This window comes from Bufo gargarizans, chromosome 5 (genome assembly GCF_014858855.1).
Source record: "Bufo gargarizans isolate SCDJY-AF-19 chromosome 5, ASM1485885v1, whole genome shotgun sequence".
Taxonomy (NCBI): domain Eukaryota; kingdom Metazoa; phylum Chordata; class Amphibia; order Anura; family Bufonidae; genus Bufo; species Bufo gargarizans.
The window spans coordinates 276790195-276809937 of record NC_058084.1 but is presented as its reverse complement, the minus strand read 5'-3'; the positions used below and the strand labels follow the sequence as shown (position 1 = coordinate 276809937).

The window sequence follows — 19743 nt, the reverse complement described above, 5'->3', positions numbered from 1 at the left end:
GAAGGGATGGACATGGTCAGAAACAATGCTCAGGTAGCCTGTGGCATTTAAACTATGGCCAATTGACACTAAGGGGCCCAAAGTGTGCCCAGAAAACATCCCCCACACCATTACACCACCACCAGCCTGCACAGTGGTAACAAGGCATGATGGATACATGTTCTCTTTCTGTTTATGCCAAATTCGGACTCTACCATTTGAAATGTCTCAACAGAAATCAAGACTCGTAAGACCAGGCAACATTTTTCCAGTCTTTAACAGTCCAATTTTGGTGAGCTCGTGCAAATTGTAGCCTCTTTTTCCTATTTGTAGTGGAATAGAGTGGTACCTGGTGGGGTCTTCTGCTGTTGTAGCCCATCCGCCTCAAGGTTGTGCGTGTTGTGGCTTCATAAATGCTTTGCTGCATACCTCGGTTGTAACGAGTGGTTATTTCAGTCAACGTTGCTCTTCTATCAGCTTGAATCAGTCGGCCCATTCTCCTCTGACCTCTAGCATCAAGAAGGCATTTTCGCCCACAGGACTGCCGAATACTGGATGTTTTTCCCTTTTCACACCATTCTTTGTAAACCCTAGAAATGGTTGTGCGTGAAAATCCCAGTAACTGAGCAGATTGTGAAATACTCAGACCGGCCCGTCTGGCACCAACAAAACCATGCCACGCTCAAAATTGCTTAAATCACCTTTCTTTCCCATTCTGACATTCAGTTTGGAGTTCAGGAGATTGTCTTGACCAGGACCGCAACCCTACATGCACTGAAGCAACTGCCATGTGATTGGTTGACTAGATAATCGCATTAATGAGAAATAGAACAGGTGTTCCTAATAATTCTTTAGGTGAGTGTACATTTATTCAGAACAACAGCAGATGCTTACAAACACACAAATAGTTTTTTTTTCCGTTTACGTTCCGTTATTCTCGTTCCGTATACTGACCATACGCTGAACCATTCATTTGAATGGATCCGCAAAAAAAAAACAGAAGGTACTCTGTATGCCTTCCATTTCCGTATTTCCATTTCTCCGTTCCGTTCAAAGATAGAACATATTCTATTATTGTCCGCATAACGGAAAAGGATAGTAGTGTTCTATCAGGGGCCAGCTGTTTAGTTCCGCATAAAATGGAATGCACACGGACATCATCCGTATTTTTGGCGGATCCGTTTTTTGCGTACCGCTAATAAACTGAAAAAGCCATACAGTCATGTGCAAGAGGCCTTACAGAGATATTTCACTTCTTCTTCTCCTGGCCAGAGCCTCAGTGTTTCTGTAACTTCAGGATGATACCTGTGATATGGTCATGTGATGTGGATATTTAATGTTTTTCCAGATACTTATGCTACAGAAAGATTATTGAGACTGCAGACAAGAGACTCCTGCAGATACCGGTGTCTGTAGGGATCATTCTACATTAAGGTTTTGTCAACTTTTTGCTGCCATTTGGTGCAAAATGATTATGTACAATATTTCCCACATGCACAGATGTCTGCAGGGCTGTGTAGGAATGCAAGACTGCCGGCTGAATTGTGGCTGCCTGCAGTCATATGAAAGTGCTGAATAAGGTGGCGCTGGATCTCACCGGGAAGTCCCCTGGTACAGTGAATTGCCAGTCTGTACTCCTGGCTATTCCTCCCTGCTTATCTATATACAGCACATGTATACTCAGCTTGGCCAAGTGTACAAGTGCTTTTAATGGGGAGAGAGAAAGAAGCTGCTGCCAGGCTCATCTCGCAGATGCTTTTCTTCCACAGGATCAAAAGGACTGAGCCTATTCCAAAAGAAAATACCCATCTCACAAAATGACTGCACTGTGGCTCCATTCAGAGTCTTTCCCTGCACAGCAGAATCCTATGTAAATGGGGTCGGCTGCGATTCTGTACTCCGCTGAATGTCTGGGACCATTGACCAGTGCAGGCAGGGCCGGTTTTAGACAAAATGTGGCCCTGGGTAAAATCAAAAGTGGGTTCCCAAATCTTGTAATAATGTACTAACAACACAGTTACATTCTGTTAATTGCGGCCCTCCCTCACAGATTTACATCCTGTAAAGCTCCTCACACAGTTCTTCACCCTCATGGCCCCAGAATACGCCATATGCCCCCTCCCCTCACAGCAATGAGTATATCGATGCCCCCTCCCCTCATAGCATCTGTGAGTGTTAAAAACTGGAAGCGCTGGATACCTCTTTAGGCGTGCTTTCCGCCAGCGGAGATCAGGGAAAGCACCCTGTTCTAAAAATGAGCCACAGCCTGTACTAGGCTTCAAGGCTCATTGTTAGTATATCCCAGTCCAGGCCACTAGATGGCAGCACTGAACTGTGATATGGCGATTACTATACAGATAATAGATCAATTTACATCTGATGATTGTAAGTTGTGGTCCACTTGGGGCACTTAACAAAAAGTAAAATAAAAAAAAAGTTTTGAAAACATAAAAATTTTAATTACCCCCATTCCCCCCTCCCCAAAAAACCTAAGAAAAATATAAATAAAATAGCATTAGGGGCATCAACACATGCGAAAATGCCCATATTATTAAAATATTTTTAAAAAGTTAGCCTATATGGTAAATGGCGTAACAGAAAAAAATTTAAAAAGGCCGTTTCGCTTTTTTTCATCACTTTATCCCAAGAAATTTGAATAAACAGTGATCAAGTCATTCACAACTCAAAATGGTATTGTCAGAAACGACAGAATGTCCTGCAAAAAATGAGACCCCACACATCTCCGTGATAACTATAAAAAAGTTATGAGGGTCAGAATATCACGATGAAAAGATTTTTTATTATTTTTTACAAAGTAAGTCCTGATTAAGCATAGCTTGCTGCAGTGAGCGGGCCTATAGAGGTCCTGAGCGGGCGGGGGCGGGGGGGGGTTGTTTGGGTTGCCACCTTTCCCAACAAAATATACTGGTTACACAAGGACCCCAGATTTTCCAGGGATTACCCGTCCACCACCAATCGCTAATCCCCACCTCTCCCATAGAAGTGAATGGGAGTGTGCCATGCGCGGCCCATGCTCCCATTCATTTCTATGGGGCAGACGGCAATTTTAGGCGGCCCCATAGAAATGAATGGAGGGCGGCTGCACTTGTGCAGTGCGCTCTCCTTCACTTTTGGGGCTCCGTTCTCGATATACGTGCGGTCCCAGCGGTGGGACCCACACCTATAAGACAATGGGAGCATATCCTAGCGATATGCCCCCATTGTGTGATATGAGAAAACCCCTTTAACCACTGGGGTGTAGAGCTCAATGCATTGCTATTGCTGAAAAACCTTGTATTATGCAAGAGAAACTTCTAAGAGTTTTTTCAGCAATGACTTAGCATTGAGCTCTATAGCCCAGTGGTTACATTTTTTTTAACCTTTAATGTAGAAGGTTCTGAGTTCGAATCCCCACAGAAACATTTAAAAAAATATTAGTTACACAAGTTAAAAAGGTTGGTGTGGGTTAATACGGGTACTATTTGATCATACTTTATGTTTTGCTCCATTGTTCTCAATAAAATAAAATTTTACACTGTTGGGAACACCCTGTGTTTTTAAGTTTTATTTAGTCTCTATCTTTAAAAAAGCTTCTGTGGGGATTTGAACTCGCAATCTTTTATATTAAAGGCAAGAACCTTAACCACAGGGCTATAAAGCTCAATTCTAAATCATTGCTGAAAAACCTCAAATAAGTTTATCTTGATTTATGCAAGAAACTTCTATGAGTTTTTCAGAAATGCCTTAGCATTGAGCTACATAGCCAAGTGGTTAGGGTTCTTGCCTTTAATGTGAATGGCTGTGAGTTCCAAAGTTCATATACACCCAATCATAATGTGATGACATACCCAGGGGTTTAGCTATAGGGAGTGCAGAGGTAGCAGTTGAGACTGAGGGGGCCCAAAGACCCTTGTGTTGCATAAGGTGACCTCAGTATTATAGAAAGTACATCCTGGTCAAGTTACACTTCTGTCTGGAGGGAAGGCGTTATGTCAAGAATATGGCATGGGGTGGTGCCGTTTGAATTTTTGCCTCAGGCAGCATGATGGCTATGTGCTTCCCTGGACTGAGGAAAGGAGGGTCCAAGCTGAATTGGTGCACCAGGGCCCATGAGCCTTTAACTACGCCCCTGTATATACCAACACTTTACAAAACAAGAATTGAGAATGCAGTTAGAGAATATGTAGAAAAGTTGGATAACAATTATTGTAGGAAAGCAGTATCTTAAATGTTACGTTTTCATCCTGCTACTGCTGAAGCTCTTCTATGTAAGAGCTAAGAATATTTTCAAACAACAAAATTAAAGGACCTTGGAACCTCAGAACTAGTGATGGTGACTAATTCAGTCACCAGACCCATATCCATTTTAATCCTGCTTGGCGTTATGCACATCATTTGTGCTGTGCATTCAAAGGATTATGACATCAGTTAGATTTATTTAAGAATGACAACTGTATGTGTCTCAAGTGCATTGTAAAATATGCTGTGTAATACTGTTAACATAAATACTGTATGTCTTTTGCATTGCTAAAGCCTCCTAAAGCCCCACTGTGCCCAGTGTATACTAAGATAACTAGCAGATGTTTGATTAGTGGCAACATATGTCCATTTCCAAATCACCTCCCAAAAAAAGCTGATGCTGCTTTCTGCTGTCTACAATTCGTCAGTTTTATTAAAATATTACACTGGATTATTTTCCCCAATGTCAGTGTTATTTTTCAACTTGTGAAATATTATCTTTGTATGCTCATAGATGTAAATAAAAAGGATTGACAGCAAAAGAAGCTCCACGGAGACCCTTATTTTAATAGGGAGGCCTATACATAAATATAGAAAACTGGAAAATTAAATGGCTGTTGCAATGTTATGACTACAACCAAGGCAGTTTATCTAAATTATCCAAAAGAAATATAATATTTGAACGAAAACAGCAACATACAGATTTCAATTTACACAACTGCTATACCTATGTAAGAGAGTTAGCAATTAGCTGATGTAAAAGAGTTATTTAATTATTTAATTCACAAATTTACATGCACTTATCAGATCTAAATAGACTTTTAATACTGGTTTAATTAGTGTGCACATAGTTTCATACACATAATGCACTTGCTATCCAGTAAGTGTATGCAGTAACAGATCTGCAGTTACACAGACAATCAATATACATCAATATCAATGTATACTACTCACAAAAAGTTAGATATATTAGAAATTAGAAATTTATGGAAAACGTAAAAAGTTCACGCTACAGGGATATTATATCATGAAAGTAGAGCATTTACCATAAGTAAGGCTACTTTCACACTAGCGTTCGATCGGATCCGTTCTGAACGGATCCGATCATATTAATGCAGACGGAGGCTCCGTTCAGTACGGATCCGTCTGCATTAATAACTTAGAAAAATTTCTAAGTGCGAAAGTAGCCTGAGCAGATCCGTTCAGACTTTCAATGTAAAGTCAATGGGGGACGGATCCGCTTGAAGATTGAGCCATATGGTGTCATCTTCAAGCGGATCCGTTCCCATTGACTTACATTGTAAGTCTGGACGGATCCGCACGCCTCCGCACGGCCAGGCGGACAGCTGAACGCTGCAAGCAGCGTTCAGCTGTCCGCCTGTCCGTGCGGAGGCGAGCGGAGCGGAGGCTGAACGCCGCCAGACTGATGCAGTCTGAGCGGATCCGCTCCATTCAGACTGCATCAGGGCTGGACGGAGGCGTTCGGGTCCGCTCGTGAGCCCCTTCAAACGGAGCTCACGAGCGGACAGCCGAACGCTAGTGTGAAAGCAGCCTAATTACGTGATTTCCTCATCTCAAACAATTTATTGAAACAAAAGCCAACAACAGAGGTGGGTATACCCCCACAAGAAATGTGAATGTCTCAATAACTTGTCATGTGGCCTTGAGCATCAATTACAGTTTGAAAATGATGTCTCATGCTGTTCACAAGTCGACTTATTGGCGCTTTCAAACGAGTGAGTTGTACACTCCGGACTTGGAGCATGAGTATAAGACAACTCCCGTCTTGAACTTCTAGCACTGCCGGGGTCGCATAGCATTATATTGATTTATGATGCTATGTAACACTTAGAGGTCTGGAATGTATTGGATAACATTGAAATAATGCTGTCAGTGAAGTATTTTATTTCTTAGGAAAAGCGGCAAAATACATGTGCAAACGTTTTCAGCCTTTTTTAGGCCTTTGTCAGGCACTACAAGATTAATATAGGTATAAATCAATATAGGTGAACATAGTTGTCAGCTTGTATGTTTTACATTGCAAATAAGATACAACAATTGCAAAAAGTTAGCCCTCTCTTTAGTATAGATAATGTCCGCTAATAGATGTACCGTGACATTCATATCTGCTATACAAATTATAAGGAAAAAATCCACCGTAAATGTTCTTCTCTCTTATTACCTATAAATAGCTTGATACAGGCCTTTCTTTCTGGCGTTCCGCCACCTATTGGGCGCCCGTTGTGGTGTGGTGTAAAAACAAAAAAAAAAGTTGGTTATATAAGTTCGGCTGGCCGGCGGCGCCCCTCATGCTGCGCCTTCTGAGCGGCTGAGCGCTTGCCGCTCTAAAGAATCTCCGGCCGCCGGCTCAGTGCTGCGCAGCCTGCCTGCGCCTGCTTGTGTCTGCTCTGTGCTGTTGTTAATGTAGCGTGGCCGAGCTCTGTTCGGTCCGCGGTACAGGAGCTTTTGTTTCCTGTACCCGGCCGGACTGACAGGAAGTGCTCCCTTAGTGTGCACTTCCTTTCAGTCCGGCTGGGTACAGAGCTCGGCCACGCTACACTAGAGGTGACAGGAGCAAGGGGGGGGGGGGGAATGGAAATAAGTGACAAGGGGGGGGATGGAAATGAGTGACAAGGGGGGGGAATGGAAATGAGAGTGACAAGGGAGGGGGGAATTGAAATGAGAGTGACAAGGGAGGGGGGAATTGAAATGAGAGTGACAAGGGAGGGGGGAATGGAAATGAGAGTGACAAGGGGGGAGGAGGAAATGAGAGTGACAAGGGGGAGAGGAGGAAATGAGAGTGACAAGGGGGAGAGGAGGAAATGAGAGTGACAAGGGGGGGAATGGAAATGAGAGTGACAAGGGGGGGAATGGAAATGAGAGTGACAAGGGGGGGAATGGAAATGAGAGTGACAAGGGGGGGAATGGAAATGAGAGTGACAAGGGAGGGGGGTAGAATGAGAGTGACAAGGGGGGGGGGGGGTAGAATGAGAGTGACAAGGGAGGGGGGGAGAAGAGAGTGACAAGGGAGTCCCCAGAACCAGACCAAGAGCCAGACTACAGCCAGAGACCAGATCATCTTATTGTCCTGGTGGTAAATAGACAATGCAATATGTTTATTATATAATTGTTTAGTTATTAATACTACATTGGAAACTAATTTACCTCACATTTAGGGTCCATTCACACATCCGTGTGTGTTTTGCGGATCCACAAAACACGGACAGCAGCAATGTGCTTTCCGCATTTTGCACACCGCACATTGCCGGCACTAAGAGAATATACCTATTCTTGTCCGCTATTGCGGACAAGAATAGGACATGTTCTATTTTTTTCAGGATCGGAATTGCGTAAGGGAAGCATAGCAGTTCTTTTAATTTAAAAGCTGAGAAAGGGGTGGAACATATGTGATGTCTGATAAGGGGGGGGGCGGCAATTTTTATCTTGCCTAGGGCGGCAAAAATCCTTGCACCGGCCCTGCCTAGGCTGCTTACTTACAGTTTACATGATTGCTCAGTCCCTGCAGCCTCCGGCACCTCCGTCTCTCCACTGGCTCAGGCCCGCCCAGCTCCCGCCCACCACTGACAGCAGTGGAGAGAGTGAGAGAGGAGACGCCGATTCTGTGGCCCCAAACCCCGCTCCCAGGCCGACTCCATTGCTGTCTGCGGCTCCAGACCCGGGACCCCCCGCCTCTGGCTCCACTGACAGGCCCGCCCAGCAGGCAGGGCAGCTGCTGGAGGCTCAGGCGGCAGTTTAGTGTCGTGGGTGTTGGCACGAGCAGGAGTCAGGAGGCAGAGCGGCACCAGACAGGAAAAGGAAACAAAAGGAAAAAGGTAATTTTTAATTTATTTCATTTTTAAATTAAAAAAGATTGAATTGGCCAATTAGGGGAACAGGAACAGGGAAGGAAGGGGCCAGGCCAGGCTGCGCTGCCCATGTGTGGACTAGGGCGGCGGCAGCCGCGGGCACTGGTAGCCTGGCTGTCACGACCGTCACTGGCAATTTTACTTGCATCCCTGTTCTCTAAAGGGGCGGTTTTAGGGGGCGGTGCTAGGGGTGGGTAGGGGTGTGGCCAGGGGAGGGGGGGGGGCGAGTTCTACCACCTTTTCTCTGAGAAAAAAAGCCCTGGCTTGATCTATGGAGTAACTGCATCATGTGATCACTTAGTATATCTCTATAAGAGGTCTATTTACATCTTAAATAGCTCCTACTATATATTACATTTTAGCCTTAAATAAGCCAGAGGGAATAGCAAGTATTAATAATGGCTGTTATATTGTCTTACCTATGCTGCCAGGGGTAGAAGTGAGAAGAGTGAGAGGTACATGAAGTTCTCCCGTTTTTTTTATAAACTATACTCTTTCTGTGTCAGTTTTGGTTCAGTGCGTCATTTCCGGTCTATAGAGCGCACATACTCTTCACATACTCTTAACTTCCTGTCATTTGGAACGCACCATGCGTTCCACCGCCTTTCTTCCGCCTGTGTACCTCTCACCCTTCTTAATTCTACCCCTAGTGGCATAGGTAAGACAATATAACAGCCATTATTAATACTTGCTATTCCCTCTGGCTTATTTAAGGCTAAAATGTAATATATAGTAGGAGCTATTAAGATGTAAATAGACCTCTTATAGAGATATACTAAGTGATCACATAATGCAGTTACTCCATATATCAAGCTATTTTTAGGTAATAAAAGAAAATAATATTTACGGTGGATTTTTTCCTTATAACTTGTATAACAGATATGAATGTCACGGTACATCTATTAGCGGACATTATCTATACTAAAGAGACGGCTAACTTTTTGCAATTGTTGTATCTTTTTTGCAATGTAAAACATTCAAGCTGACAACTATGTTCACCTATATTGATTTATACCTATATTAATCTTGTAGTGCCTGACGAAGGCCTAAAAAAGGCCGAAAACGTTTGCACATGTATTTTGCCGCTTTTCCTAAGAAATAAAATACTTCACAGAACAAAGAAAAACAACTATCTTGCTGTGATTTTTGTATACTATTATTACGGGTGGGGACCCTATCCACAGCATCTAAGGAGGCAGGTGGCCACAAAGTCTGGTCAAAATAATGCTGTCAGTGTTATGTAATACATTCCAAAACTGTAAGGGTTACACAGCATCATAAAATCAATACAAGTCAGTGGAGTGCTGGAAGTTCAGGACGGGAGCTGTCTTATACTCATGCTCTGAGTCTGGAGTGTACAACTCGCTTGTCTGAAAGCGGCCATTGTCTGCTGAGGCTGCCTCTACATGGCAGCTCAGCTGATCCCATAGGTTTTAAATGGGATTCAGGTCTGCAGAAAGTGCAGGCCACTCCATTTCAGGTACCCCAGTCTCCAGCAGCCGTTCCCTAATGATGCGACCTTGATAAGTTGAAGCACTGTCGTCCATGAAGATGAAATTAGGCCTGTGATTTTCATGCAGAAGCACAATGACTGGATTAATTAAGTTATTCAAGTAGGGTTGTCACTGAACCATTCACAAAGTGTAGTGCAGTTCTGTATTGACTAGACAAACCTGACCACACTTTAACACCAGTGTTGTCTGGTGTCAACAGTAGCTGATGCATAGTGCTCTCCTTGACATCTCCAACATCGTTGGTGGCCAACATTTTTGCTCAGCGTGAATTGACTTTCATCACTGAACAGCACTGAGGTTCACTGGTCCCTCATCTACCGTAGATGCTCCCTGGCCCATGCAAGACAATGACACCTGTGCCTGGTGGTGTGGTGAGGTACCCTAGCAGGTAGTCTAGCACGCAGACCATGCTCATGTAAACGGTTTAAAATTGTCTGAGGTGACACTTGGGTGCCTTTCACTTCCCTTAAATGTGCATGGAGTTGTGCGACATTCATCATCCAGTTCCACAGGGCATTGTTCACAATAAAGTTGTCATTAGTGTGGGATTTGTGACACTCCTTGAAGCATCATAATGGCGAGGTACTGTTGATCAATTGCTAGGTGTCGTCTTGGTCTCATGAGGTTATAATGTGAACAGTATGATGAGGAGTAATGTGTAAATACCAATTCTAATTAAACCAGGATTTTTTGGGGGCGATTTATGGACCGAAAATCTGTTGTGAATTTTACCGTTAAGCTACTTGTTAGGCAACAGCAAGTTGTGCAAAATGTACTGAAACATTGAACAGTTGGACATGTGCATTCAAATTTTGTAGACGGTCACATTAAGCTCACCTGCAAAGGTTAGAGTGCATTTTAGGTTTATCCTGAAATTTCAAACACAAGCCAAATATCCGTAACCTTCTGTGAGTAGTGTATATCTAATATTAAAACATTCTAAGGGACAGATTTAGTAAGTAGTGGTGTGTAAAACCATTACATTTAAATAGGGTGTATTTTTTCTCTTTACTGTATACAGCAACTTGATTTTATGACCTCAGCGGTTACTATTGAGCTTTAGAAACAACAGGCAAAACTCAAAAACAGTCATTTGCGTTAAGATCAATTTATTTACAACACAATTATATAATGTTCATTTATTTATTCATACTACTATATATGTAGATTTCTAACTTACCCTGGAGTACAAGCTTGTATGTTGCAAGAGACCCATCCTGTGATAGGTCGATTCTTTGCATTACATAATGAAGTATTGACCTGAATCCGCATATCTTTGTAGCAAGCTTCTTTGGTGTTCATGTAACCTGCAACAGGACAAGCAACTTACATTTACTTATTCTTCAGCCATTATACATATATTATCGTAAAATTGGAAAGCTTTGTTTTGACTTTAAAAAACATTAAGGAGTTGATTACAGATAACTTGTAGTTCAATAAAACGTTATGGTGCTTATGCCTCTTTCAATGTTCTTTGTTTTTTTTTTTTTTTTATTTCAAGCGTTTATTTCTTTCAATGTTAATGATTATGGCTTACAGTGAATTAAAACCCAAAAGTCAGTATCTCCAAAAATTTGAATATTGTGAAAAAGCTTAATATTGTAGACTCATGGTGTCACACTCTAATCAGCTAATCAACACCTGCAAAGGTTTCCTATGCCTTCAAGTGGCCCCTCAGTCTGGTTCAGTAGGCTACACAATTATGGAGAAGACTGTTGACGTGACAGTTGTCCAGAAGACAGTCACTGACACCTTTCACCAGAAGAGTAAGCTTTTCACATAGTGCTTTATCCAGGCATATTATTGGAAAGTTGAGGAGAAGGAAAATGCATGGTAGAAAAAGGTGCAGAATCACAAGGATAACCACAGCCTCCAAATGTATGTCCAGAAAATTCCATCCAAGAATTTGGGGGACATTCACGTAGTGGACTACAGCTGGAGTCAGTGCTTCAAAAGCCACCACACACACAGATTTATCCAGGACATGGACATGGTCCAAAGTCAGTACAGCTGTCTACCAGGAGAACTTCATGCTTCCCTCTGCTAACAAGCTTTATATAAATTTAATTTCTAGCAGGACTTGGCACATTCCCACACTGCTAAAAGTAAGGCTACTTTCACACTAGCTTTTTTGGGGGATCCGTCATGGATCTGCAAAAACACTTCTGTTACAATAATACAAACGCATGCATCCATCATGAACGGATCCGGTTGTATTATGTCTTCTATAGCCCAGGCTGCATTGATAGTGGCCTTCAGCCCATCCGCACCCCCGGGTCCGGTGTCTCCCCCCCCCCCCGACCACACCCCAAAGACTCCCCACGAGGCCTGGGTCAGGCGAGTTTGCTGGCCAATCAAACACAGCAATACCATAGTTATTAAACCAAGTATTGTTAGGCTACTTTCACACTAGCGTTTTGGCTTTCCGTTTGTGATATCTGTTCAGGGCTCTCAAAAACAGTCCAAAACGGATCAGTTTTTCCCCAATGCATTCTGAATGGAAAAGGATCTGCTCAGAATGCATCGATTTGCCTCCGTTCAGTCACCATTCCGCTCTGGAGGCAGACACCAAAACGCCGCCAGAGAAAACCGATCCATCCCCACCGACCCACACCGTGCGCCCGGACGGATCCGCCCCCCCCCCCCGACACAATCCGGCACAACAGAAAACGGATCCGTCCCCCACTGACTTTAAATGGTGTTCAAGACGGATCCGTTTTCCACTGTGCCAGATCGCGTCCGAGAAAACGGATCCGTCCCGGCACACAATGCAAGTCAATGGGGATGGACCGGCCCTCTCCGGCAACGTTTTAGTGTCCGCCCCAAACCCCACAAGGAATCCCCGGGGCACGGCCAAGAAGAAGAAGAGAGACACCAGACCCAAAAATGCAGACGAGCCGAAGGCCACCACCAATGCAACCTGGGCTTCCAGCAGTGCCACAGGCTGATCACCTCCATGCCAAGCTGCATTCATGCAGTAATTCATACAAAAGGAGCCCTACCAAGTATTGAGTGCATATACTGTATATAGTTTTCAGTAGGCCAACATTTCTGTATTTAAAATGTTTTTTTTTTTTTTTTTATAAATATATATTTTTATTTTCCAAGTCATAATATTAATACATAAAACAATATTAATCACAGCGGTGTGCCCAGCATGGCAATCATAAACGTCATTACAAGAAAAACTCTACACAACATCCTAAGGACACCCTCAAAGTATTATATAATAATAATCTATATAACCCCCCCCCCCCCCCATTGGCTGCCGTCACTCCATTCATTATTATATAGAATAGTATCAGTATTAGTTATAGCTATGCAGCTATGCGTGCAACTCTCCGCTTCCTTTCAATGTCCTCATATACCTTAATTCTTTGGAGATATAAAACCCACTCCCTTATTGAGGGCGGGGAGACAGAGCCCCAATACTTTAACAATATAGCCTTAGCAACCATCAATCCCCGCAACCAAATCCGTCTAACCTGAGGCGGAACTTCCACTTCTGACCCATAATCCCCAAAAATCACTATCAAAATTCCCGGGTTATAGTTCATTGAACTCTCCTTTTGTAGGGTAGCGAAAACCTCATCCCAATAACTTCTTATTTTGCTGCAGCTCCAAAGCAGATGAACATAGTTTGCATTAACATGTCCACATTTAGAGCAGCAGCAATCCCGATCTTTATTTTGGGGAAATTTTCCTTGAATTTTAGGCGTACAATACAGTCTATGGAGTATCTTAAATTGAATTAGCCTATGCGCACTGGAAACTGTCGCCTTTTTCACATTCCTATAAATAGTAGACCACTGCAGTGGGGGGCAATTCAGCTCTTGCTCCCACTTATCTGTACTTTTAAAAGGTGTTACAGTTGCCAGTGCCGTTCGGAGTTTCGCATAAAGTCTAGATAGCTTCACTTTTTCATACTTCTGAGCGTCACAAAAATCAAAAAATATATTCTCTCGTGAAAAAATAACACCCCTATTCCTAGAGGTTTCAACTATATGTTTCAAATGTGAATACATAAATAAATCTAATGGTGAACTATCTGAAAATCCAAATTCCAAAAGTGATTTGAAACGACCCATATAAAAAAGGTCGGACACTCTATTAATACCTCTAAGTAACCAATAACCAAAATCTGTAATTTTGAAGAACTCCTCCAGCCCCCTGTTCTCCCACAAAGGGGTGAAACCAAACGGACCGGAAGATTTAAGGATCTTCTTTAGAGTTGAGCGAACACCTGGATGTTCGGGTTCGAGAAGTTCGGCCGAACATCCCGGAAATGTTCGGGTTCGGGATCCGAACCCGATCCGAACTTCGTCCCGAACCCGAACCCCATTGAAGTCAATGGGGACCCGAACTTTTCGGCACTAAAAAGGCTGTAAAACAGCCCAGGAAAGAGCTAGAGGGCTGCAAAAGGCAGCAACATGTAGGTAAATCCCCTGCAAACAAATGTGGATAGGGAAATGAATTAAAATAAAAATTAAATAAATAAAAATTAACCAAAATCAATTGGAGAGAGGTTCCATAGCAGAGAATCTGGCTTCCCGTCACCCACCACTGGAACAGTCCATTCTCAGATATTTAGGCCCCGGCACCCAGGCAGAGGAGAGAGGTCCCGTAACAGAGAATCTGTCTTCATGTCAGCAGAGAATTAGTCTGCATGTCATAGCAGAGAATGAGGCTTCACGTCAGCCACCACTGCAACAGTCCATTGGCATATATTTAGGCCCAGCACCCAGGCAGAGGAGGGAGGTCCCGTAACAGAGAATCTGTCTTCATGTCAGCAGAGAATTAGTCTGCATGTCATAGCAGAGAATGAGGCTTCACGTCAGCCACCACTGCAACAGTCCATTGGCATATATTTAGGCCCAGCACCCAGGCAGAGGAGGGAGGTCCCGTAACAGAGAATCTGTCTTCATGTCAGCAGAGAATTAGTCTGCATGTCATAGCAGAGAATGAGGCTTCACGTCAGCCACCACTGCAACAGTCCATTGGCATATATTTAGGCCCAGCACACACACAGGCAGAGGAGAGAGGTCCCGTAACAGAGAATCTGGCTTCATGTCAGCAGAGAATCAGTCTGCATGTCATAGCAGAGAATGAGGCTTCACGTCAGCCACCACTGCAACAGTCCATTGGCATATATTTAGGCCCAGCACACACACAGGCAGAGGAGAGAGGTCCCGTAACAGAGAATCTGGCTTCATGTCAGCAGAGAATCAGTCTGCATGTCATAGCAGAGAATGAGGCTTCACGTCAGCCACCACTGCAACAGTCCATTGGCATATATTTAGGCCCAGCACCCAGGCAGAGGAGGGAGGTCCCGTAACAGAGAATCTGTCTTCATGTCAGCAGAGAATTAGTCTGCATGTCATAGCAGAGAATGAGGCTTCACGTCAGCCACCACTGCAACAGTCCATTGGCATATATTTAGGCCCAGCACACACACAGGCAGAGGAGAGAGGTCCCGTAACAGAGAATCTGGCTTCATGTCAGCAGAGAATCAGTCTGCATGTCATAGCAGAGAATGAGGCTTCACGTCAGCCACCACTGCAACAGTCCATTGGCATATATTTAGGCCCAGCACACACACAGGCAGAGGAGAGAGGTCCCGTAACAGAGAATCTGGCTTCATGTCAGCAGAGAATCAGTCTGCATGTCATAGCAGAGAATGAGGCTTCACGTCAGCCACCACTGCAACAGTCCATTGGCATATATTTAGGCCCAGCACCCAGGCAGAGGAGGGAGGTCCCGTAACAGAGAATCTGTCTTCATGTCAGCAGAGAATTAGTCTGCATGTCATAGCAGAGAATGAGGCTTCACGTCAGCCACCACTGCAACAGTCCATTGGCATATATTTAGGCCCAGCACCCAGGCAGAGGAGGGAGGTCCCGTAACAGAGAATCTGTCTTCATGTCAGCAGAGAATTAGTCTGCATGTCATAGCAGAGAATGAGGCTTCACGTCAGCCACCACTGGAACAGTCCATTCTCAGATATTTAGGCCCCGGCACCCAGGCAGAGGAGAGAGGTCCCGTAACAGAGAATCTGTCTTCATGTCAGCAGAGAATTAGTCTGCATGTCATAGCAGAGAATGAGGCTTCACGTCAGCCACCACTGCAACAGTCCATTGGCATATATTTAGGCCCAGCACCCAGGCAGAGGAGAGAGGTCCCGTAACAGACAATCTGGCTTCATGTCAGCAGAGAATCAGTCTGCATGTCATAGCAGAGAATCAGGCTTCACGTCACCCACCACTGCAACAGTCCATTGTCATAAATTTAGGCCCAGCACTAGTGTTGAGCGGCATGTCCCATATTCGAATTCGCGAAATTTTGTGAATATTCGAAAGAATATTCGTAAAATATTCGCGATTATTCAAATTCGTTATTATTTCGCATATGCGATAATTCGAATTATCGCATAATACATATGCTATGCAAAATTCACATGTGCGCTAATGAAATCGCCTTACGAAGATTCGCAACTCAATTCAATCACTAATGTATGAATGCAATGCCCTTTGCCTCTGTTCTGGGACAAGTGTAGATATTCGCATGTGCGCTAATAAAATCGCCTTACGAAGATTCGCACCTCAATCACTTTCTAGGGAATGTGAGACTTTTGGGAATCAATCGAGATACAGTGGGGGGTGATGACAGTAGTTGACAGAGTACAGATCAATGTAATCTGTAAGGTGGAAAGTAAAATAAAAAATACGAATATTCGTAAATCGAATTTTACGAAGTTCTACGTATTCGCGAATATGGTGCTATACTATATGAATGCACAGGCCTTTGCCTCTCTGTTCTGGGGACAAGTGTAGATATTTGCATTTGCGTTAATAAAATCGCCTTACGAAGATTCGCAGCTCAATTCAATCACTAATGTATGAATGCAAAGCCCTTTGCCTCTGTTCTGGGACAAGTGTAGATATTCGCATGTGCGCTAATAAAATCGCCTTACGAAGATTCGCAACTCAATTCACTAATGTATGAATGCAAAGCCCTTTGCCTCTGTTCTGGGACGTGCCGATATTCGCATGTGCGCTAATAAAATCGCCTTACGAAGATTCGCGCCTCAATCACTTTCTAGGCAATGTGAGTAAGATCTGAGCTGTTGGACCTTTGGGAAACAATCAATTATATGTGTACTGTAATTTTGTGGGGGGGGGGGGGGGAAACAAAAAACGAATATTCGTTTTTACGAATATATAGCACTATATTCGAAATATTCGCGAAATCGCGAAGTTGCGATATTCGCGAAAAAAATTTGCTTTTCGAATATTCGCGCTCAACACTACCCAGCACCCAGGCAGAGGAGAGAGGTCCCGTAACAGAGAATCTGGCTTCATGTCAGCAGAGAATCAGTCTTCATATCATAGCAGAGAATCAGGCTTCACGTCACCCACCACTGTAAGAGTCAATTTTCATAAATTTAGGCCCAGAACCCAGGCAGAGGAGAAAGGTCCCGTAACAGACAATCTGGCTTCATGTCAGCAGAGAATCAGTCTTCATATCATAGCAGAGAATCAGGCTTCACGTCACCCACCACTGCAACAGTCAATTGTCATAAATTTAGGCCCAGCACCCAGGCAGAGGAGAGAGCTCCCGTAACAGAGGATCTGGCTTCATGTCAGCAGAGAATCAGTCTGCATGTCATAGCAGAGAATGAGGCTTCACGTCACCCACCACTGCAACAGTCCATTGGCATATATTTAGGCCTAGCACACAGGCAGAGCAGAGAGGTCCCGTAACAGACAATCTGGCTTCATGTCAGCAGAGAATCAGTCTGCATGTCATAGCAGAGAATGAGGCTTCACGTCACCCACCACTGCAACAGTCCATTGGCATATATTTAGGCCTAGCACACAGGCAGAGCAGAGAGGTCCCGTAACAGACAATCTGGCTTCATGACAGCAGAGAATTAGTCTGCATGTCATAGCAGAGAATGAGGCTTCACGTCAGCCACCACTGCAACAGTCCATTGGCATATATTTAGGCCCAGCACCCAGGCAGAGGAGAGAGGTCCCGTAACAGAGAATCTGTCTTCATGTCAGCAGAGAATTAGTCTGCATGTCATAGCAGAGAATCAGGCTTCACGTCAGCCACCACTGCAACAGTCCATTGTCATAAATTTAGGCCCAGCACCCAGGCAGAGGAGAGAGGTCCCGTAACAGACAATCTGGCTTCATGTCAGCAGAGAATTAGTCTGCATGTCATAGCAGAGAATGAGGCTTCACGTCAGCCACCACTGCAACAGTCCATTGGCATATATTTAGGCCTAGCACACAGGCAGAGCAGAGAGGTCCCGTAACAGACAATCTGGCTTCATGACAGCAGAGAATCAGTCTGCATGTCATAGCAGAGAATCAGGCTTCACGTCAGCCACCACTGCAACAGTCCATTGTCATAAATTTAGGCCCAGCACCCAGGCAGAGGAGAGAGGTCCCGTAACAGACAATCTGGCTTCATGTCAGCAGAGAATCAGTCTTCATATCATAGCAGAGAATCAGGCTTCACGTCACCCACCACTGTAAGAGTCAATTTTCATAAATTTAGGCCCAGAACCCAGGCAGAGGAGAAAGGTCCCGTAACAGACAATCTGGCTTCATGTCAGCAGAGAATCAGTCTTCATATCATAGCAGAGAATCAGGCTTCACGTCACCCACCACTGCAACAGTCAATTTTCATAAATTTAGGCCCAGAACCCAGGCAGAGGAGAAAGGTCCCGTAACAGACAATCTGGCTTCATGTCAGCAGAGAATCAGTCTTCATATCATAGCAGAGAATCAGGCTTCACGTCACCCACCACTGCAACAGTCAATTGTCATAAATTTAGGCCCAGCACCCAGGCAGAGGAGAGAGCTCCCGTAACAGAGGATCTGGCTTCATGTCAGCAGAGAATCAGTCTGCATGTCATAGCAGAGAATGAGGCTTCACGTCACCCACCACTGCAACAGTCCATTGGCATATATTTAGGCCTAGCACACAGGCAGAGGAGAGGTTCATTCAACTTTGGGTAGCCTCGCAATATAATGGTAAAATGAAAATAAAAATAGGATTGAATGAGGAAGTGCCCTGGAGTCCAATAATATATGGTTATGGGGAGGTAGTTAATGTCTAATCTGGACAAGGGACGGACAGGTCCTGTGGGATCCATGCCTGGTTCATTTTTATGAACGTCAGCTTGTCCACATTGGCTGTAGACAGGCGGCTGCGTTTGTCTGTAATGACGCCCCCTGCCGTGCTGAATACACGTTCAGACAAAACGCTGGCCGCCGGGCAGGCCAGCACCTCCAAGGCATAAAAGGCTAGCTCTGGCCACGTGGACAATTTAGAGACCCAGAAGTTGAATGGGGCCGAACCATCAGTCAGTACGTGGAGGGGTGTGCACACGTACTGTTCCACCATGTTAGTGAAATGTTGCCTCCTGCTAACACGTTGCGTATCAGGTGGTGGTGCAGTTAGCTGTGGCGTGTTGACAAAAGTTTTCCACATCTCTGCCATGCTAACCCTGCCCTCAGAGGAGCTGGCCGTGACACAGCTGCCTTGGCGACCTCTTGCTCCTCCTCTGCCTTGGCCTTGGGCTTCCACTTGTTCCCCTGTGACATTTGGGAATGCTCTCAGTAGCGTGTCTACCAACGTGCGCTTGTACTCGCGCATCTTCCTATCACGCTCCAGTGCAGGAAGTAAGGTGGGCACATTGTCTTTGTAGCGTGGATCCAGCAGGGTGGCAACCCAGTAGTCCGCACAGGTTAAAATGTGGGCAACTCTGCTGTCGTTGCGCAGGCACTGCAGCATGTAGTCGCTCATGTGTGCCAGGCTGCCCAGGGATAAGGACAAGCTGTCCTCTGTGGGAGGCGTATCGTCATCGTCCTGCCTTTCCCCCCAGCCACGCACCAGTGATGGACCCGAGCTGCGTTGGGTGCCACCCCGCTGTGACCATGCTTCATCCTCATCCTCCTCCACCTCCTCCTCATCCTCGTCCTCCTCGTCCTCCAGTAGTGGGCCCTGGCTGGCCACATTTGTACCTGGCCTCTGCTGTTGCCAAAAACCTCCCTCTGAGTCACTTCGAAGAGACTGGCCTGAAAGTGCTAAAAATGACCCCTCTTCCTCCTCCTCCTCCTCCTCCTCCTGGG

At 44.7% G+C, this 19743-nt stretch overlaps 1 protein-coding gene across 1 annotated transcript in view; it reads right to left on the bottom strand.

Annotated features, from left to right (window-relative positions):
* The window catches only part of ADAMTS16 (ADAM metallopeptidase with thrombospondin type 1 motif 16), a 366708-nt gene that overhangs the window by 25432 nt on the left and 321533 nt on the right, over nucleotides 1-19743 (bottom strand). Inside the window, exon 16 of the mRNA XM_044295482.1 lies at nucleotides 10779-10905. Coding sequence (XP_044151417.1) covers nucleotides 10779-10905 — 127 coding nt within the window. The remainder of the gene's footprint in view (nucleotides 1-10778; nucleotides 10906-19743) is intronic.